Below are 22,964 nucleotides of genomic sequence, written 5' to 3'. Positions count from 1 at the left end.
ATTTATCAGTTTATCTGATATTTCCTTCCTGGAGTACAGACAGGAAAATCAGTTTAATGTCTCTTTTGAAAATTGGTACCACTGATAACGTAGCACTCTGTCAGCAATTCACTGGAATGTGTGATTGAACTTTGTGCTTAAGTAAAAACTGAGAGGACTGCAGATGCCAAGATCTGAGGAAGGGTCACCGGACCAGAAAGGCTAACTCTAATTTTTCTTCACAGATGCTACCAGACCTGCCGAGCCTTTTCCAGCAAATTTCTGTTTTGTTGGTTCAGTTTGGAATGAGACTAGAGTCTCAACATTTTGACTCAAGAGTGTTACCCAGTTAACCACAGCTGACACAATACAATCTACCCATGACAATGGAGGCTGTTCACCACAGGGACAGCCCTCCTGACAGAACCAATGATAATCCATGTATGATATCATCTTGCAATAAAAACAAAAATGTACAATGTTTATGCTGACACAAATAGTTCTTCTCTGTATCATTGCATTTTATCAAAACAAAAGTGTTATTTACTATAGCATTATAGGGCATGTCTGGCTAAGGTGAAATATTGCCAACACGGTCTTTGCAACAGATGCTATAGAACCCAGACACCCAGGCAGAAGACAAAACCACTTCTGCTCAAAATATTTCAAAAACTCTTTGGAAGATTTAAGGGATTACACAGCGGAGTTTGTGATCTACTTCCTCTGGGGAGGAGCACTGAATAGAAAGCTGTGACTTTTCTGTTTAAAACAACCATTCATGAGATCTGGGCTTCACTGGCCAGGCCAGCAGTCACTGTCTATACCCAGTTGCGCTCGAGAAGGAGCTGATGAGCTGTGGTTTTAGAGCTTAGGGACATCTGAAGTACTCTTGGGGTGTATCATCGAATTCTGAAATGGTGACGTTAAAGGAATGGCAATATGGTTCTGATGAGTGGCTGGGAGGGGAACTCGCAGGGGAGGGTGTCCCTAGGTATCTGCATTTTTTTGCCCTTCTAACATTTAAGAGTTTGGAAAGTGTTATCTAATTAGCCTTAGGGAGTGTTAAAGTGCATCTTGTAGATGGGACGCACTATTGCCACCGTGTATTGAAGATGAAAGGAGTGAATGTTGAGTGGTGGTGGAGGAAGTACCAATCAAACAGCTGCTTCGTCCTGGGCGGCATCAAAAATCTGGGATGTTATTGGAGCTGCCCTCATCCAGACAAGTGGAGAGTATTCCATTCCTGACTTGTGCCTCTTAGATGCGCTGTAATGTGTCAGAAAGTGAATTGCACACTGCAGACCTCTGGCTTGTTCTTGTAAGTATTCATATTCATATATAGGGATTCTGTGGTCATTCCATTTCTGTTTCCGATCAATGGTAACTCCCAAAATGTTGATAGTGGGGGATTCAGATACTAACACTATTAAAGTCAAAAGGATGACGGTTGGATACTCGCAGGTTGTAAACAGTCATTGCCTGGCATCCGTGGCACAAATTTTACTTGCCATTTATCAAGCACTGCAGCCTCACAGCACCAGGGTCCCAGGTTCGATTCCAGCCTCAGGCGACTGTCTGTGTGGAGTCTGCACATTCTCCCTGGGTCTGCGTGGGTTGCCTCCGGGTGCTCCGGTTTCCTCCCACGGTCCAAAAGATGTGCAGGTCAGGTGAGTTGGCCATGCTCAATTGCCCATAGTGTTAGGTGCATTAGTCAGAGGGAAATGGGTCTGGGTGGGTTACTCTTCAGAGGGTTGGTGTGGACTTGTTGGGCCAAAGGGCCTGTTTCCACACTGTAGGGAATCTAATCCAATCTAATATCGTCCAGGTCTTGTTCATATTGGAATCCCTTTTTTCCACTTAATCAAAATAAGTGGGAAGACAAGTGGTGAGGATGACACAAAGTGTGTCTATGACACAAAGATGTAGACAGGTTAAGCTTGACAGATGGAATATAACATAGAAAAACGTAAGGTTATGAATTTTGGCAGAAATAGAGGAGCTGAATCATATTTAGTGGAAAACGGCTTTGGAAAGGTAAAAGACAGAGGGATTTTACAAAAAAACAACAACAACTAGCATTCCCAAATTCAGCTAGTAATTAATCTCGAAGGGAATGGTATATAAAAGCAGGGAGATTTTGCTAAAACTTAACACGGCACTAGTCAGGCCATAGCTGGAAGACGGTGAACAGTTTGGGGTTTGTTGTCAAAGGAAAGATCTACTGGCATTAGAAACAGCCCAGAAAAAAAGCTTATACTATGCATGGAGGGGCTGAGGAAGGGCTTTTGGCTGAAACGTCGATTTTCCTGCTCCTCGGATGCTGCCTGACCTGCTGTGCTTTTCCAGCACCACTCTGATCAAGAATGAGAGGCAGTCTTGTTGAAATAAAAGTTTCTTAGGGGACTTGATGGGGTAGATAAGGAAAGGTAGTTTTCCCTTCTGGGACAGTCAAGGACCAGAGGGCATAACCTCAGAGGGAAGTGGAATTTGTTACTGCAGAGGGTTATAGAGGGTGCTTTGTGAAGTACGTTCAAGGCTAAGATGATTTTTAAATCAGTAAAGAAATCAGGGATTATGGGGAAAGGTAGGAAAGTGGAGTTGAGCATCAGCCATGATCCCATTGTATTTACTTAGTATGATTTAGTCTCTCATAGGGTTCTGATAGAGTAAATAGCAACGGGCAGATGAGACAGTAGCCAAAAGACACAGATTTCAGGGAATTAGCAAAATGAGTAAACGGGAAATATTTTTATATAATGAGTCTGCAAAGACCATGGAAGCCAATTCAATATCAACTTTCAAAAGGACACTGGATAAATGCTTGAAGAGAAGGACGATTGTGAACAAGTGGAGCCTGATTAATTAAATAGCTCTTTGAAAGAGCCAGCACAGATATGAAGGGGCGAATGAGTTACACAGAATGTAAGCAATAATTCTTTTGGAGAGGAGATGCATTTCACTGACACAATTTGTTGTTAGATTTACTGATATTTCCTCAGATCTGGAAAATGGATGACATTTGAAATATCGTTTCCAGCTAGTGACATTCATTAGTAATAATCATAAACCACAGGGGTCTTAATGTTGCTGTAACTCTTACTGCAATAATCCTTTGTTAGAAAATGGTGCAAGACTCATTGATGATAATAAAAAGGAGGTTGCCTAGTAACTTTCCTTTTGAATTCTGTCCACTTAAAATTTTATTCCAAAAAAAAAATTCACTTTGGATTGGAGTTTAAAGGGATACTGCCACTGGACAAATACTTTGCAAACTATACAAAAACAAAAAATTGCTAAAGGGCATGAAGTAACCTTAGAATCATAAACTTGGAAAATCATATTACACAGAAGGAGGCCAGTTGGCCCATTGCACCTGTGCAATCAAATTAGTCCTAGTTCCCTTGTTCTTTCCTCATGGCTCTGCACGTTTCTGCATTTTATTTCTCTATTGAAAGCCACTATTGAATCTGATTCCACCATCCATTCGGGCAGCACATTCCAGATCACAATAAACTGCTGCACCAGGAAAACTTTTTGCTTGTCCTGCTCTGGTTTTTTGCTAATTACCATAAATCGGCGTCCTCTGGTTCCTGACTCTCCAGTCAGTGGAAACCGTCTTTCCTCCTTTACATACTGTTCAAAATGGAAGATTGCCAGTCCATTAAAAATGATCATTGGGTTTGGTAATGAGTGCTGAACTCCTCCAAAATAAATTACAAGATTAATCAAACTACCCCATTGCTGGTGGGATCAAGAGGGATATGAGGCATAATGGCTCTCCTCAAGTTGGAATGAAAATAGACCAATCACATGGACATCAGTGGTGTACAATAAATTAATACTCAAAAGGAAGGGGAGGGTGATTCAATGAATGAATGTTATTGAGAGGTAATGTTTTCCTTCCTTTTATAAAAGCTAATTAAGAGCAGCCACCTAAATATATGATCATAGGTAGGGACATTGCATGTTCTATAATGTTCCCTCCAAGTTTTACATTTAATCACTTTGCACAGAGGGAAGCCATTCGAAACATCACGACTTTGCTGCTTTTTTGAAGGCAATTCAATCAATCCCACTCTCTAGAACCCTGCATATGAATTGTTATCCAAGATGTCCAACTATCTCTGAAAGCTGTTATGGAAAATCTATTTTTCTGGTCCTCTTGAGGATCGTGTCCCGGATCCTACCACCCTTTTTGTGCGAAAACATTTCCTATCTGGATCTTTTGCCAATTATTTAAGTATCCATGAACTGTGGTTACCAAGCCACATGCAAGAGGAAAAATTTGGCTCTGCATGACCTGAACTTCCTTTCCCAACATGAGCAACCAAACACGGAGATAACACGGAAAATAACAAGAAAAACAGTCAATCCTGGGCCATTAACAGGCACAGCAATCGAACTAACAGAAACACATTTAGCTTCTTCAGCTGGTCTTCAGTTAGCCCATTCAGCAGGAAAAAAGGCTGGAATCTTCTGCTCTTACAGGAGGTGAGCTTGGAGGTGGGAAGGGTATGGATGGGATGGTGTTATTAACCAAACCTTATCATCTTTTCACCTCCACTGGAACAAAATTCTGAGAGGTCAACTTTCACGCCATGGCACCAATTGAGGGCTTTAAACTGTGATCACTGAAGGATTTCATCCTATCACCAGTGCCATGAAGCTGGCTACAAACAGGCCGGTCACCATGTGGCATAATGCATACCTCAGAAACCAAGCTTGGCAACTCAGGCTGTTGCATCTGTCAATCAAAGGCTCTGGACATGGGGAGGAAGGTGTTGCTGTGAGACACTCCACAGTCTTCATCAAAGCACATCCTTTCTCCTCATCCATCCTGCAAAAAACCCAACTGACCCTGTTTTACTTAACCACGGCATGGACTATTTCACAATCCTGAACAGCAACGCTAATCCTTCCAGCAGTAACTACACCAGCCTCTTGGTGTTGCTGAGCAGAAGGGCTGCCAGCCTTTGATCACCTGGCAGTTCTCGGTTGGCAGGACCCCTGTCCTCAGGGTCTCAGTTTCAGGAGTGTAGTGATTGTAACAAGGTCAACTAGGTGGACCTCACAGGCAGAAGTTCCCTGATTGGGGCTGTTAACTTGATCCAGAGAGCCCTGGCTGAAAGGTATAATCAGGAGTCTCCCTGGGCCTGGCCAAACTGGGCATCAACAGGTCCAGGCAGCGGGCCGTGGAGGGGGTCGTTAGGGCCGACTGCCTGCCCCTCTTCCGCGGTTACATTAGAGCCCGGGTGTCCTTGGAAAAGGAGCACGTGGTCTCCACCCAACACCCTGGAGTCGTTCAGGGAGAGGTGGGCACCGCAGGGAGTGGAGTGCATTATTCCCCCTCCAACTCTATTTTGACTTAATCCCTGCCCTCCCCTTCACTGTTTGGTCACACAGCATTGCCCTTTTGTGAAGGGCACTGCTTGTCACTGGCCCCTTGGATGTTTCCTTTCTTCTTGGGGGTGGAAATTGAAAAGGTTCGTACACCCTGTGTCTCTCACTGTGTCTGACACCTGCACACAGACAACATGGGTGCTGGGGAAAAAATAAGCCCTAGTGCAATTAGGCGGTAGCATGGGGGTTATGGGGGGGGAAAAGGAGAGAAAGGAAGGAAGAAAAGAAAGAAAGAAAAGAGAAAAAAAGAAAATGAAAGTGGAAAAAAAAAGAATAATCAGGAGTCTCAGAGATTCTGTTCACTCAGAGCTGCACATTCCCCTCCAAACTACCCAGTATTCTGACTCAGAAACATTATTGTTCCTTCACTGTCACTGGGTCAATATTCCAGAACCCCCCTCTAACATCACTGTGGTTGTACCTGCATCAAATGGACTACAGTAGTTCAATAAGGCAGCTCACCACCATCTTCAAGGGAAATTTGGAATGGACAACAAATTTTGGCCCAATCAGCAATACTCACAGCCCATGAATGAATAATGTGAATAGAAATATTAATTAATACACAAAGATTTGCATTTCCATTGCTGCTTTCACACCTTCATGTCCTAAAGCTCTTTATAGCAAGTGAAGCCCTTCTTGAAGTGCACTCACTGCTTCCTTTGGGAACCAATTTGTATAATCCAAGCTCCCAAAAAACAGCAATGACATGATTAATAATTCTTTTTTTTAGTGCTGGTCATTTGAGGGATAAATATTGGCCCCAGGAAAATGCATCAGCTCCACCATACTCCATTTAAAAAGATTTAAATGGTGTTAACAGAGAGCCTCAGAACAGCTTCTCATACAGGAGACAGCAACCCCGATTATGCAATGCTCAGTACTGCACTGGGTATATCAGCTTTGGTTGTGTTTTGATCTCTGAAGTGAGACTTGATCCCTTAACCTTCTAACTCAAAAAAGGTGAGAAAAGCCACCAGCTGGATGCTAGTAACCACGAGCAGCACTGTAAAAATAGCTGGAGAGCACACCAGTTGTAGCATCCCTGAGGGGGTCTTCCAGATCAGCATTAGATCAATTTTCAGCAAATAATGATTGGGCATTTTCAGTCGCAGAATTTTAAAAACTGCACTTTTGTTGCCTTCCTGCTTCATTTCAAATTCCCAGAATTTACTGCAGTACTGAAGTATTAATTACTCGTTGATCCTTTGAACTACAGTAGACATTGTAAGCAGCACCGAGAGACAGCATTTGCTTTGATTGCCACTTGCTTAAATGCTGTAGATCACAGCTCTCAGCCCAGAAGATCTGAACCCATCTATTATGGATCACCTACTCCCGATAACCTCAGAGTTCCTGCAACGTTCACAATTTTATGCTCCTTTTGGGAAAAAATAAAGAGGTTTTACAATTGAAATAAATCACTAGTCTATCATTTCATGGTGCCTTCATACACCCGGTGATATTATCTCAAGGAATTTTTGTTTAAAAACATGAAGTTGCTGAGGTCAACAACACACGGAATTTGATCTACAATTAGTTGGCGTAACTTACTTTGCTGTATTTTGTCCTAATGTGTGCTGCATGACATTGCACATACAACACTGCAAACAGTACTGGCTCAACAAAGGATTATAACACTTATTTTAAAATGTAAACTATTATGAAAAATTGTCTCTACGTAACATGTCACACCAATCATTAATAGGAAGCTAAAGTCATATCTTATACAGGTGCTTGAACCACAATGAGTTGAGTTTAACTATTAGTTAAGCAGCTTCCTTTCTTTAACCTATTAGAATTTTACAGCACATTATTAAGCTGTAACTTAAAAGTAGAGCTGCAATGCCTCATTTTATTTTTAAAAAAGAGATACAGCAATGTTGCTCTGTAGCTGGTATGTGGTCCAGAAACTGACCGCTTTGTAATACTCTGACAATGAGGAGCACAGTCACCCAAGTTAGAAGCTTGTGGATTCTAAATGCTCCACCAGAGGCATGAACACAAACCATACAGATACTAAAATAGATAATCCAATCATGATCTAATATCTGTTTGGGAGACCTTGTATGGAAATTAGATGCTGTTTTCTCCAAGTTATAAATATACAAAATAGGAAGAGAAGGTCATTCAGCCTCTTGAGCTTGCTCTGCCATTCAATAAGAAAATGGCTGATCTGGGTTTCAAATTCCGCATTCCCCTCTATTCCCGATAACATTTGATTCGCCTGCCTAACAGGAATTTACTTATTTCTGCCTTAAAAACATTCACTGACACTTGGGAATTTTCTGCTTCAGAAAGCAAAGTCGCCATAGCCCTCACAGAGAACAAGATTCTCCTGATCTACATCTGTAAAGATGAGGTCTAATTTTTGAACAATGCCCCAGTTCAGAGTCCACACAAGAAGAAATATGTTTCCCATATCCACCTTGTCAAGACCATTCAGGACCTTGTAGACTTCAAATCAAGTCACCCCTCATCTTCTAAACTTCAGAGAGAACAGGCAGCCTGTCCGATCTGTACCTATGACAACCTATTCATTCCAGGCATTAACCTTGTCAACCTTTTCCAATGCATCCTTCCTTAAATAAGGAGGAGGCCAACACAGTGTTTGAGGTGCGATCTCATCCAACATAAATATAAAGTTGTTACATTTCAGTTCCATTCAATTCCTCTCATAATGAAGATTAGTGCCACAGTGGCTTTCCAGATTGTGATTTCTCGTGACAATGCAGACAGTTAAGACTCTCTGCAGCTTGGAATTTTGCAATTCTTCACCAGTTAAGTAAGAATCAGCTACTTTACTGTTCTTACCAAAAAGTGAACAACTTCAGATATTCCATTTCTGTATCTGTCAGATGTTTGCCTACTCACTCAAACTGCCTATAAACTAATCAGTCCAAAAATCCCTTACACCTTCTTCATAACATATTTTCCAACATATCGTACTCTCTGTGACTTTAGCTACCATAGCTCAATCAGCTTCAGATATAACTACACTTCTGAACTTACTGGAATCACTGTCAAGAGCTTTGTAACAGTCTGAGTTTCTTGAAAAGGTGTTACATAAATAGTAGTCTTTCTTTCCCAGACATTCTAAAATGTGTCTGGTGCTATGGTGATACAGGACGAGATTTTTTACAATCTTCATTGTAAATGATTGACCCCAGCTAATGGGAAAACCAGCAGTGAAACCATTCAATCTCCTGACACAGTTCAAAAGAATTTCCATTGATGTCTTCCCCATTTTAAGATGCAATATAAAAAAAGAAAACTGCACTAATGTGGGAACAACAATCCACTGCACAAAGGATTAAGAATTAATAGTTACTTAATAACTTTGACAAAACAAGGGTGGTTTTTTTAAAGAAAAAGATGTGTTATTCCAAAAATCCTTCAGAACATATTATGGCTGCCAAATGAGAAGCAAAATGACTTGGATTTGGATCAGCCAGGTGTTGCTTAGCACAAGGAAGTACTAACTTACCCTCTAGAAGCACCTCTTTGCCAGCTCTCTTCAGCACTTGCACTGCCTCATCATGTGTTGCATCCCTCAGGTCCACTGCATTCACTGACAAGATAGCATCTCCCACATACAGAGCCTCGGTCTTGTCAGCTGCCAAACCTTTGAAGATCTTCGAGATCAAAATTGGCATCTTGTTTTCCTTGCCTCCCTTAATGCTGATGCCTAGGCCCCCAACCTCTTGCTTGAAGGGAAAAAAAAATGATATTACCATTAGGATCAGCGAATATCAGGGTCACATCCTACCTAATAGTACCACCCTCCAACTACTGAAATTCTGAAACACACCAACACATTCCCATTCATGGCCTGCTTTTGCCCAGGACTTTGTAATCCTGCCAAGTCAGAAATAATATGGGTTCCAGTCCCATCCCGGAGACTTGAAACAAAAACGCTAAGCTGGCATGACACACCAGTGGAGAACAGAAAGAATGGTGCACGGTCAGTAGATGTTAAAGCAAACACACAAATTTGTCTTTAGCTCTTGAAACTTGCATTTGTGTCGTGCCTTCAATACAGTAACACCTCCCAAGATGCTGCATCATGAAACATTTGCCATTGTGGCACATAAGGCAATAAACTTGCTCAAAGATGAGGAGAGAGAGCCCGAAAGAGAGAACGTGAAAGAGAAAAGATATTTATGGAGAGAGCATAGAGCTTAGGGCCTTGGAAGCTGAAGCCATGACCACCGCAGTGGAGTGAAGAAAATTGGGAGTGTACAAGAGGCCTGAACTGGAGGATCCCAGAGATCTTGCATTCTTGCCAGACTGAAGGAGGTTACAAAGAAATGAAGCTATTACTAAGTGATGAAATGCTCCAGATCAATCCAGACAGAGAAACTAGCAAAAGCTCCTTCAATTCAATTCCTGCAGTTCTTGCTCAAAAAGAATGTGTTATCTTTGTGCTTTGTGGGCACAGGAAGAGGACTAATTGAGGTTCCCTCTGACATTAGATTATTTCAGATAAAGCAAAACCTCAGAGACCACAAGCAAGCAAACAAACTACTTCGGCCTTTGAAACAAAACTGTTGCCATTGTAACCCCTGGCATGGAAACAGTGTGTGTGAATGTAATCCTACTAGCGGTTTACAAATCAAAATGAACAATGTCTTTGGAAAATATATAGATGCAAGCACAAACTCTTGCAGCACATCATTAACAATGCAGAATTGCAAAAGGCATCCACAGGTTTGGCTTTCAATAAGTTTGAACAAAGAAAAATAAAGCACAAGGGGACCTAGTAGATGAATGTGATAGGATATCATGGTTAAAAGGGGTTAGGCTAGGAGAACCTAGTTGGGCAAACTAGGTTGCTATTCCCTCAAGGATCATGACCTAATTGTGGTGATTAAAGAAATGGATCATGCAAACAGAAAAACAACAATGTAGTAGGCCATTGCAGCTGTGCTGACCAAAACAGCTATCCAACTGAATCCCATCTCCTGTTGTGTAACCTCATGGGGAGCTCCAGTGCATATTCAAGTAGTTCTCTGTAATGCAATGCAAGTTTCTGCCCTTATCACAGTTTCAGGAAGTGAGCTCTAATTTCCCATTACCCTCTGTAAGAAAATATTTTTCGCCTTCCTTCTAATCCTTCCACCAATTACTTTAAATCATGCTTCCTAGTTATTGACCCATTAGTGAAAATAGGCTCTTTTAATCCTCTCTAAAGACGTCATAATAACATACGCTTCAATAAGATAGTGAGAAACTTTTCTTCACTAGTGGCAGGAATTTTCTAAACTTAGAACTGAACTGTTCAGGGAGCACTTTAGATTCCCTACAGTGTGGAAAGAGGAACTTCGGCCCAACCCAGTCCACACGGACCCTCCGCAGAGTAACCCACCCAGATCCATTTCCCTTTGTCTAATGCATCTAACACTATGGGCAATTTAGCATGGCCAATTCACCTGACCTGCACATCTTTGTGACAGTGGGAGGAAACCCACACAGACACAGGGAGAATGTGCAAACCCCATACAGACAGTCACCAGAGGCTGGAATCAAACATGGGACCTGGTGCTGTGAGGCAGTAGTGCTAATCACTGAGCCACCATTTCACCCTAACAGGAGCATTAGACAGCAGTGGGAATCAAACCCACACCTGTGCAGAGGCTACCACCCGAATCCAGCGGCTTACACCACTCGGCCATAGCCCAGGCACTTCATCACAAAAGATTGAGAACTCCTTCCTTTAAGTAGGTTGTTGGTGCTGGAAGAGTCAATAGAAAATATCAAATAAAAAAGGGAGTCATTTCGACCTCAATTTAGAACACTGACTCTGTGCTGCTGTTGGTTTCTGCTTTTTTTGGGTAAACCCAGTTCCTGAACTGGTTGAATTATTTAGCCAGTTTGTTAACTGGTAGAAAAAAAATCAAAGTGGATGTACGTTTCTCAGGTAAGGGTGTAAAAGAATTTGGAACGGAGGTCAGCAGTGGAACTTGTATGCAAAGCAGAAATGACCTCATTTAACTGGCTGGAGAAGCTGGTTAGCCTTCTGTTTCCCACAAATGCTGCAAATCTGTATTAATAAAGAAAACTTATCAAGTATACATAAATAGATTTTAAAGAAAGACATAACCATAGAATTATAGAATCCCTACAAATGTGGAAGCAGGCCTTTTGGCCCATCGGGTGAACACCGACCCTCCAAAAAGCAGCCCAGCCCCCTACCTTATCCCTGTCTCCCTGCATTTCCCATGGAGAATTGACCTAACCTGAACATCTTTGGACTGTGGAAGGAAGTCATACCAACCAAAGAAAACTCTCACAGACACGGGGAGAATGTCTGTGTGGAGTTTGCACAGTCGCCCAATGGTGGAATCAAACTTGGGTCCCTGGCACAATGAGGCAGCAGTGCTAACCACTGAGCCACCATGCACATGCTTGTATGGGGGCATTTGTGTTGACCAGAAGATGTTTAATGTTTTTGTGCAATCTTCATTTAAAATGAAATTCTGGTGTAATTGAGAATCTTCACATCATGGATCTAAAAGTCATAATGCTTGACTTTTGAACTTGGGTTAAGTGAAAAAAACAAGTTTGGACCAATCCGGAAAGGATAACAAAGTAACGACCATTTGTAATTTTCATCCTGATTTTATCAGTCCCTGTTGGTTATGAAGGGAGAGAGGAGTAGTTAAAATAATGGGATTCAATTATCACTTCCTCAACTCACTTCCTGGAGGTTGTGTCCCACATTAACCTGCAGAGTTTTAAATCAGATTACGGCGATAGAATCTGCAATAACTATCCCAAGGCGCGAGTAAGAGAAAGTACAGTCTCATTTCACCACGAGGAAATGCAGAACCCTCCCATATCACACAAAAAAACTCAATCACCTCAAATCTGCCTGGGCTCTGAACCTGGTTCAAGCCTGCAGCCAGTCCTTGCAATAAACATCTCAGGTATCACATCAGCCTGAAAAGCTCAAAATGGTTAATGTTTTTAAGATTTTATTTTAAGCTTCCTGATGGACAGACCAGCAGTTCCAGTTCTCTCATTTGGACTCGCCTGCCCTGGGTTACCCCAATCCAATCTTTGGCAGTTCTTTCCCCACCAGATAGAGACTTAAGCCCCATCTCCCCAACCCTTTACCTACCCCAGACCCCAATCTGAGCTGAGCCTTTGGAAGAAAACCCGCTGTTTTCAAATATATTCATGGGATCTGTGCATCACTGGCTAAACCAGCATTTATTGCCCATCTCTAGTTGCCCAGAGATTACCGTGGACCCGGAGTCACATATAGGCCACAGCAGATAAGGACAGCAGATTTCCTTCCCTAAATGACATAAGTGAACTGGTTGGGTTTTTACAATAATCAATAGTAGGGTTGTCATTAACTTTTTATTGTAGATTTCTACCAAATTTGTTTTATTCATTCACAGGATGAGAGCATTGCTAGTGAGGGCAGCATGTATTGCCCATCCCTAAATTGCTCAGGGGCAGTTAAGAACCAATCACAATGCTGTGGGTCTGGAGTCACTTGGAGGCCAGACCAGGTAAGGATGGCAGTTTCCATCCCTAAAAGGACATTGGTGAACTAGATGGGTTTTTCGCAACAATTGACAATTCCAGATTCTTATTAAATGCAAATTCCACCATCTGCCATAGTGGGATTTGATCCTGTGTCCCCAGAACATTACCTAGGCCTCTGGTTTAAACAGTCTAGCCACAATATCACTAGGTTGCCGCCTCCCCTAATTTTATTTCACTACGATTGGATTTGAATCCATTAGCCCAGACTATTAACCCAGGATTGTGGATTACTAGTGACATTAACATCATGCCATTACCTCCCACCTAACTAAGAGGCTCGAGATGTTTAGATGGTCAGTACCCTGGATTTAACTAGTAGAATAGAGTTCAAATCCCAGTTAAACAGAGAAAAATCAGGAAATTACATGCTGGGGGTAGTAATCTGCCTTAAACATTTTTGGTCTGACTGGATATTGCAGACTGGCACATTCCAAGGTCCAGGACCACGTGCAGGGGGCGCACTAAAGCTTGGACAGCTGCTGCCAAGGCACAGTGGGGAAAGACCACTGTCTGAGGTCCTTCTGCCAAAGTTAAATGGGGGTCTGTTTAGTTATTGGACCCTCCTGGTGCCTCAAACCCATGTAAATATAGTCTTGTCCTGTTCAAGTCAGAGATGCCTTTGGTTTGTTTGTTAGATAGAATAAAGTCCAATGTTTGTTTCCTTGATACATTCCTGTACAGAATTAAACTGTGTTTGTGACTAAATGCATATATAAAGATATTTTTAATGATTTAAAGTATATTTCTGAAATTAAAACTGTTGCCATGAAGCTGTTGAGTTGATGTAAAGTCCAAGTTGATTCACCACTGTCCTTTTGGGGACAGAAATACCACCACTACTCAGTTTGGACCTATGAGCTGATCCCAGCCTCACATGGTTAGCTCTCAATTGCCTCCCTGAAGCTTTTTGCCACCTTCATAGGGCAATTACCAGTGAAGGTGGATTAAAAAAAATCTCCTGACAGGTCAATCCTCTCCAAGCTTTGTCAGGTGATTGTGATCATTGTCCCAATCATTTTTTTTAAAAAGCTAATACATCTCAAGCGGTGACCTTGATGTTCCAGGCGCTATATCAATGTAAAAAAAACTTCTAAATACATGTGGAGATGTCTGCACTCAAGAGCAAATGTACTTTCTAAGCAGAGGGGAGAGCCTTGGGTATTGGAGGGGTTAATTACAGCTCGTGCAGCTCCTGCAGGATTTCCAACTGTAAAGACTTGCCGGGCATTATTGCAAGGCCAGCGATTATTCATCATTACAGGGCACTTTTCTTTTAAAAAAAAGCAAAACACGTGAAGTGGAAAAAAAACCCGGACTTCGAACCAATTCGGAGCAGTGAATAAGTGATCAGAATGAAAGAAAAACAAACAAACACAGCAAATTGTTGTCACGGTCAGAAGTTTTTTTTACCCGAGGAAAGCGTTGAATCCTGAAACTCTGCTTTCATTACCCAATTTCTTTCTAAAAAAAGTTAGTTTTTGGAACCGCTTCACAGCTCAGAACACTGATCCCGAAATGATACCTAGGTTACAAAAGACAGATCCGCTCACAAGCGTGGGCTCAACCCAATATTAAGTCGAAAACATTTCGCCTTTCCTTTTTGGGAAAAGGTTGAACGTAGCCAGAGGTCAAAGTGACCAAATAATGAAACTGTGGCGTGTTGAGATTGTGCAGTGGTGCTGTTCCCTGGGAATAGACATGGGTATGGAACTAGCAAGAATGAGACAGGAGTGTCAAGCTCACGTCAAGTGTCACTGCCAGAAACACTCCCAACTTTCTGCAAATGGAATTTAAAAATGTGCAACTGATTACAATCAAAGTACAACGCAAAACAAAAGCGCCACTGAAAATGCATGAACTCAAACAGCAAGTGGGAGAGGAGGCGGCGGACTCCCTCATTCTCTCAGGGTGCAGATTGATGTACCTTGATGACCCGAACGCTCCGTTTCACGTTGCTGATAGTTTCGGGGATGTGCTCAGGTAGTTCGGTGAAGGCATTGCGGACCGCCGGAAACCTGGGGCTGCGAGAGGCGGCTTCGGGGCTCTGTGAACCCGCTCCGTTCGTGAGTCCATTCCAGGAGGCGGTGTGCCCGGGCTGGTCAGAGCTCAGGATCAGATTCTCCTGGTTCAGGGTGGCCAGCACACGGTGCCAGCTGTCCCTGACCAAAACCTCCAACAGTCCACTTCGCTGTACCTTGCTGGCTAACGCCATCTTTGTCGCATTCTTAAAATACCAGAATGTCCAGAAGTTAGAAAGCTGAGAGTGGCTGTAGCTCTTAAAGGAGATTGGAATTCCCGTTTCTCTCTCTCTCTCCCCCCACTCCTCACGGTGCCAAGAAATTCTTCAACTCGGTTCCTGTTTGAGATAGACAAGTTGGACAACAAAAAAAATCTCCACCCACTTTCTGATGTGTACTATAGAGGGAGTGTGTTGGGACTGAGGGGCGTGGAGAGTAACTATATCGCTCTAAAGTTATATCTTTCATAGAATGAAAGACCCAGTCCCGCGTTGAAAGGTGTGGGCCATCAGGTGCGAATTTCAAATTGAAATTGACCCGGGAAATTCCCAGAGTTAAATAATTGCCTTTAGCTCTTGTTTTGAGTGAATGAGTGAGGGGAGGGGGATAGATTTCTCTGGCAATGAAAGCCGTTTCACTTCTTCCATTGATCCAAAAATCAATTCCACCAGAACCCAAAAGGTATTAGCCACACAATGCCTGTGTGGAGACTGTTTCAAACTTTTCATCAAAACTGGGCAAAAGGTAGGGTTTAGGACATTAAAGTGCACCTAATCAGAAACACACACTTAATCCGATCAGACCTGCCCCTGATTCCGCTAACGGCCTCACCATAAAAACGCGGGGAAACTCATTACACTGAACACAACTTTCAACAAATGCTTTTCCTTCAGGAACACACGAGACTGAACGCCTTAAGGTGCGTCTGGTCTGTACGAGGAATCCAAAGCCACTGAACTGGAGTCCCAGGTAAAGCAGAGTTGTTTGATAGGTAAGATTACACACCCTCACCAACCACCACAATTTATAATTGTACACACAGCAAACAACTCCAAAGAGAAATTCCTTGACTTTTTGTTTGTTTTGTGTTGGTTTCTACAGAGTAAACTGCGACACCAAGTGGCTTTAAGAGAGAGGGCGCTTGTGGCTGGACAGACCCGATTGGATGGGAGTAAGGCATTTTGATGCAAAAATTTATTTTTAGAAATCTTTATGAATATACACAGTCATTGAAGCCGTTCTGCACAGTCTTTTCATATCAAGAAAAGAAAACATTGAAATTTAACATTCTCTGTAGTCACAGATGATGCATTTCTTACTTATGCAGGATCCTATTTGCATACATTTAAGGCAATAATAGGGTCTGGTAGCAGAACAGACCCCAAATTGTACTGGGGCAGAAAGATCTCGGACAGTGGTCCTTCCCCACTGTGCCTTGGTGGCAGCTGCCCCAAGCTTTAGTCCCTCAGCACGTGGTCCTGAATGTTGGAATGTGCTAGTCTGCAACATTCAGTCGGGGTCAACTCCTTGCACTGGAAGACCAACAAGTTTTAGGCAGACAAAACCATCCTTCACTGAGTTGATGGTCGCCCAGGCACCGTTGATGTTTGTCTCAATGCACGTCCCAGGGAATAGACCATAGAACACAGAGTCCTATGGCGTGGAGCTGCTTGGGACAAACCTTGACAAATACCACTTCACATTCTCCATACCTTCTTTGCAAATGCACATCCCAGGAAGAGATGTGTGACAGTCTCTTCACTCCTGTATTACTGGTGACCACCCTGAATTGACTGGATCTTCCAATACCAATGCTGATGAATGCTGAAACATCAGTCGCTGTTCCAATTTAGTATCTAGTGGAAATCGTGATGGGAACTTATTCTTCAGGAAATTTATTCTTCCAACGGGTATATACCTACTGGTCAGACCCTCCACCATTATGCTGAGCTCAATGTTGGAGATTTTGGATAGATATGGGGGACTTACCTCAGTACTTACCCTACAATTGTTATTAAGTGATGAATAGAGTAACCCAACCTGCCCAAAACTCTCACACAGAACATTATACCACTATCCACACCCTCTCCCCATCTAACCACCTATCCCACAGACCCAACCACTCACCTGGACCAAAACTCCCCAAACTCCTAACCTACTTATTACACTTATGATGCGATTACCACTGGAATATTAATCCAGAGACGGTAGTGCACTGGGGATCTGTGTTCAAATCCCACTACTACAGATGGTGGAATTTGAATTTAATAAAAATGTGGAAGTAAAATGACGATTGTGAATCCATTGTCAATTGTAAGGATAAACCCATCTGATTCACTCATGTCCTTTAGGGAAAGAAACTGCCATCCTTACCTGGTCTGAACTATATGTGACTGCAGCACCACAGCAATGTAGTTGATTCTTGACTGCCCTCTGAGCAATTAGGGATGGGCAGTGAAACAACCAACCAGCCATCTCCAGCTGCACAAACCCCATCACATCATCAGGCCCTCCTAAATCTGAGTACCAAACCTCATTAACCTGCTGGTCAACACTCACTACAGTGAAGATTAGAGTGGTGCTGGAAATGCACAGCAGGTCAGGCAGTGTCGGAGGAACAGGAAAATCGACGTTTTGGGCAGGAGCCCTTCAGTGCCCGAACACCTGCCCTCACTACAGTGCCACACCCCCTGTCCTGAACCTGACCCGCTCACCCACTCCCAACACTTACACTGATTTGAGAAACTACCCCTTAACCTGCAAACTACTCCTGACTTGACTGCCCACTCTTGGTCTAATTACCACTGCCCAATTCCTTATCCTTACAAGCTATTTAATCAACCTGATTACATTCCCTAACTGTCAAATGGCCTGATTACACATAGTGAACTCTTTGTCTCTCTAGGTAAAGGTGAAATCACCATAGTCCTACTGAACAATAGGGCTGCTCTCTCAGTGTACAGAGACATCTGTTAATGGTTTAATCTGAGGGTCACCACCACACCTCTCAAGGGGAGAGGTTGAGAAGGAGAGTCCTTCATTGATAACCTCAGCCAGTGTAGGATTTGAACCCATGCTGTTGGTGTTAGTCAGCATTGTAAGCCAGCAATCCAGCCAACTGAGCTGACTGACCCCAGGACTAAATACCTTGTCCAGACAACTCCCTGACCCAACTACCCATGCTCACTGACCTGAGTGCACATCCTCAAACTGTATACTGGCCTAAGTAGGCGAAAATGAGGAGTGTAGATGCTTGAGATCAGAGACAAGATTAGAGTGGTTCTGAAAAAGCACAGCAGGTCAGCAGCATCTGAGGAGCAAGAAATTCCTGATGAAGGGCTCCTGCCCGAAGCATTGATTTTCCTGCTCTTCAGATGCTGCCTGACCTGCTGTGCTTTTCCAGCACCACTCTAACTTTGTATTGGCCCAAGTACCCATGCAACTCCCCAAAACTACGACCTGACCATCCCGACAAATTAGCTGCTGTGTTTTCTACATTACAACAGTGGCTACTGAGAAAACGAGCTGACCAGTTTACAGTGAGGTCTCTCACAATGGGAAAACTGAATGCAGACTGGATGGCCATGAACATTTCTGCTCAGTCTATATAAGTGATTTTGAGGCGCCTATTACCAGTCACTTTTATTCTATGCGCAATTTCTAATCTAACCATCTGTTCTTGGAAAAGTCATTTTTTTCTGTTTTTAGATTAAATTTTACTTTGTCATTTTTTCATCTTGTCATTTCTAGTGCTTTCTCATTTATTCATCCATAACTTCATTGGTTATAAGGTGAAATGAGACATCCTGAGGTCATAAAAGATGCTATAAAAACATAAGGTCTTATTTTTGCCAGTCATACAACAAAAATTCTTTTCTCCAATAGCTCACATTCGTCTATCTTTGCTTCTGTGCCACTTCCCACCAAGGCTCATGCTCAACCAATCTCACTCACTCACCCCAAACCCTGACACTGCCTCTCAAATTTTAATGTTGATCTCTTTCCCTGCACCTTCTCTATAGCTGTAAAACTGTGTTCTGCAATATGTTCTATTACGCTGATGCACATTGTTCTGCAAGTATAGCATGCAAACAATACTTTTCACTGTGTCTTGCTACATGTGACAATAATAAATTAAACAATAATAAATCAAATCACTGACCCTGCATGCTTTCTGCACTGCCTACTCACTCACAGAGTGACCTTTGCACCTGCATCAATAGTAAGAACTGTGCTGTCCACTTTCATCTCCCTTAATATGTACCTCTTACTTATTCCAGGAGAAAACAGCACCACAACAGGGCAGAATGAACCAAGATGCTGATGGGCTGCCCGACATTCAGCTCCTCACCCTTTATACGGAAAGCATCCTGACTCTGACTGTCTCAAATGGCTGATGAACCATTTCCATGCCCCCAGAAGCCACTTTTGACTGATTGCGTCAGGACCCTCATGAACGAAGGCTATCCCCCTTAACATGGCTGAGGTTTGCCTTTCTGTCTGTACTAAACGGCAAGGCAGGACATAAGCAATATGAACCCAATATCTCTGGCTGAGGGGCAAAGTGCACAAGGACAAGATAATGCAATGCTGTGAGAATATGGGCTGGAGACAAAAAAAACCCCACAGATGTTGGAAACCAAGGTAGACAAGCAGGAGGCTGGCTTGCCGTGTTCTTCCAGCCTCCTGCTTGTCAACCGTGAGTATACGGGCTGGCCTAGAGGGAGGGAGTGCTTTGACAGTGAACAAAGAGCCTGGATTTACAGCTTGGCCAAGACTGTGAGCTGGATGTCTATCCCAAGTTTCTAAACTCTCGGTGTCCTTGCTGCAGCTTACCATGATCACTGTTGGTGCAGATCAAGGTACAGCCATGAAGTGCAGGAGCATCCTGTGGGTGGATTGGAGGTGTAGCAGCATGAAGATTGCTGCAGGCTGGTACATATTGCATGCTAATGTACATGATGCTGGGTGTGCATGGCTGGTGCAAATGGGAATGTTGGTGAGATATTGGTGCCTGATATCCAACATGGAGGCCCTTTCGAGCAAATAGTGATCTGAATTTACGAGGTACCTGCGCTGACTTCTATGTTGAGTTTCTCAACATCTCAAGAGTTTGGTAAGATAGGAATCTGAGTATGAATGAGGCTAGTTGGTGCTGTCATCAAGGCATTCAAAAAGCAGTCAATCCTCATGGATTCACAACCTCACTGCTACCTAGCAGTGAACTCACTGTGCTGGTTGCGAAAAGGATTAAAAATGGCATTGTGTTGCTGCCAACATCAAGATGAGCCTTGCCCAGCTTCACATCTGATTGTAGAGAGACAAAAAAAACTGAAGATGCTGGAATCCAAAATAGACAGGCAGGAGGCTGGAAGAACACAGCAAGCCAGGCAGCATCAGGATGGGTTACACCTGAAATGTCGAATTCCTGATGAAGGGCTTTTGCCCGAAATGTCGATTTTCCTGATCCTCAGATGCTGCCTGACCTGCTGTGCTTTTCCAGCACCACTCTGATCTAAACTCAACAGACATTTTGGCATAGCCTACATTGCTCAGACTGAGATTCCACCCAGAAGACTGTAATAGTCTCTCATGATGCCAGGCTAGTGAGGCTTTATGATTTTGTAAGAAGACATATTTTGCTCCATATGAAAGCTATCTCACCTTTCTCTCAGGCTTAATAGCTGAGTTTTAAACCATGGTGGTGCAAGCTACCATGGAGGATAAATGAACATAAAAATAAGTTACATAAGACATGTTTTTGCAAACTCCAACCACAATGTTTCTTCTCCCGGCTTACAGGCAAAAGCTCAAGCAGGAGACCCCCCCCCTCGTGGATGCAGGTCCAGTGCTGCTCAGAGGAGGCAGAGGATCAACTCCGGTGCTGTCTGGAATCGGCTGAATTTGCCATGTTCAAACAGTCCGCAGGTACCTTGGACGAGTACGACAGACTTGATCAACAAGTGTGTGGAGGACTGCATACCGAGGAAGTCAGTCCGGGTGTTCCCCAACAGGAAACTGTGGATGAATCAGGACATACAGAACCTGCTAAAAACCAGGTGTGAGACCTTCAGATCAGAAGACCCACTCAAATATAAGGAATCCAAGTATGACCTTCACAGAGCCATTAAGACAGCCAAGGACCAATACCGATCCAAGCTAAAGATCCAAACACCCGGCGACTATGGCAAGGACTGAATGACATCACAGGTTTGAAAAAGAGACAGGTCATCATCTGCTATCTTGCACTATCTCTCCCAGATCATCTCAATGCCTTCTATGCTCGCTTTGAGCAGACTTTCGGTGGAGAGGTAACACCTATTCCAACAAGTCCTGATGAACCTATTCCAACAGTCACTGCATCAGAAGTCAGATTAGTTTTCCTTCGTGTGAATCCAAGGAAAGCAATGAAACCAGATGGAATACCAGGCTGTGCACTCAAAGCATACGCAGATCATTTGGTAGAGGTCTTCTTGGACATCTTCAAACTCTCCCTGCAGCAGGCCACTGATCCTGCATATAACAAGAGGGCCAACATCATCCCTGTGCCTAAGAAGGCTCATGCAGCATGTCTCAATGACTACTGCCAAGTGGCCCTAACTTCGGTGGTCATGAAGTGCTTTGAAAGGCTGGTCATGACATTAATCAACTCCAACCTCCTCACTACTCTTGACCTACTCCAATTTGCCATTCGGACCAATGTTAGTTGAAATATCACTTGCCCTTCACTCCTACCTGGACCATTTTGACACCAAGAACAGCTACGTAAGAATCCTACTCGTTGACTACAATTCAGCCTTCAACATTATTATCCCCTCGAGACTGATTACTAAACTTAATGATCTCAGACTAAGCTCCACTCTCTGCAACTAGATCCTCAGTTTCCTGACCCACAGGCCACAATCAGTGAAAATTGGGGACAATATTTCATCCTCTTTAACACTCAACATTGGAGCCCTCCAGGAGTGTGTACCCAGCACCCTACTTTACTCACTGTATACCCATGAATGCGTCGCCAAATACCAGACTAATGCCATTTACAAGTTCGCTGATGATATACTCACCCGAATGTCAGATGGTGACGAAACAGACTACAGACGGGAGGTGGAAGACCTGGAAAAATGGTGCACTGAGAACAACCTAGCTCTCAATGCCAGCAAAACTAAGGGACTCATTATTGACTTTCGGCGGGATGTTACTCATGCCCCCCCTATACATTAACAGTACAGAGGTGAAACGAGTGGAGAGTGTCAAGCTCCTAGGAGTGGTCATCCACAACAAGCTTTCTTGGACTCTTCAAGCAGACACACTGGTTACAAAGGCCCAACAACTTCTCTTCTTCCTCAGGCAGCTGAGGAAATTTGGCATGACGGCGAATACCCTTGTGAACTTTTATAGGTGCGCCATCGAGAGCATTCTGTCTGGATGTATCACTACCTGGTAATGGCAACTGTACCATTCAAGGTCGGAGACGGTTACAGAGAATGGTGAACTCAGCTCGGACAATCACAAAGGCCAACCTCCCGTCTATAGAATCCATCTACCAGGCCCGCTGTCAAGGAAAGGCCGCCGGCATTCTCAAAGATCCATCCCACCCTGGCAATGTTTTTCTACAACTTCTACTATTAGGGAGAAGGTACAGAAGCCCGGACACATGCACCAGCCAGTTTCGAAAGAGTTTCTACCCTACTGTTGTTAGACTACTGAATGGATTCACAAACTCTAACATTTGCCTGTATCTGTGTTTTTGGTTTTGCTGTGCTTACCTATTGTTTACTTATCTATGCTACACAACTGTGTTCTACTTGTATTGCTTGCAAGATAAAGCTTTTCACTGTGCCTCAGTACACATGACAATAAATTCAATTCAATTCAATTCAATGGGAAATACGATCGCAGAATAAAGTGGGGCAGCAGGGATGCTGGGTAAAGAGACAGGCTAGTTAAACCAAAGAGATCTTGTGTTACTCACGATTTCTGTTTATCAAAAGGAGAATCAAGTTATTA

General features: G+C 43.2%; 1 protein-coding gene and 1 long non-coding RNA gene across 2 annotated transcripts in view; one reads left to right on the top strand and one right to left on the bottom strand.

Annotated features, from left to right (window-relative positions):
• Positions 1 to 15,622, bottom strand: part of sntb1 (syntrophin, basic 1) — a 125,611-nt gene extending 109,989 nt beyond the window's left edge. The window contains exons 1-2 of the mRNA XM_072570937.1: positions 14,864 to 15,622; positions 8,867 to 9,086 (exon numbers count right to left, since the gene is read on the bottom strand). Coding sequence (XP_072427038.1) covers positions 8,867 to 9,086; positions 14,864 to 15,151 — 508 coding nt within the window. The 5' untranslated portion in view covers positions 15,152 to 15,622. The remainder of the gene's footprint in view (positions 1 to 8,866; positions 9,087 to 14,863) is intronic.
• A 53-nt stretch (positions 15,623 to 15,675) lies between these two features.
• On the top strand, positions 15,676 to 22,731 carry LOC140477300 (uncharacterized). Its single transcript, XR_011960704.1, has 4 exons — positions 15,676 to 15,948; positions 16,059 to 16,128; positions 19,238 to 19,443; positions 20,760 to 22,731. It is a non-coding gene; the product is annotated as an uncharacterized lncRNA (long non-coding RNA).
• The last annotated feature ends 233 nt before the right edge of the window (positions 22,732 to 22,964 follow it).

Source organism: Chiloscyllium punctatum, chromosome 5, assembly GCF_047496795.1.
Source record: "Chiloscyllium punctatum isolate Juve2018m chromosome 5, sChiPun1.3, whole genome shotgun sequence".
Lineage (NCBI taxonomy): Eukaryota > Metazoa > Chordata > Chondrichthyes > Orectolobiformes > Hemiscylliidae > Chiloscyllium > Chiloscyllium punctatum.
This window is presented reverse-complemented; position numbering and strand designations above follow the sequence as displayed.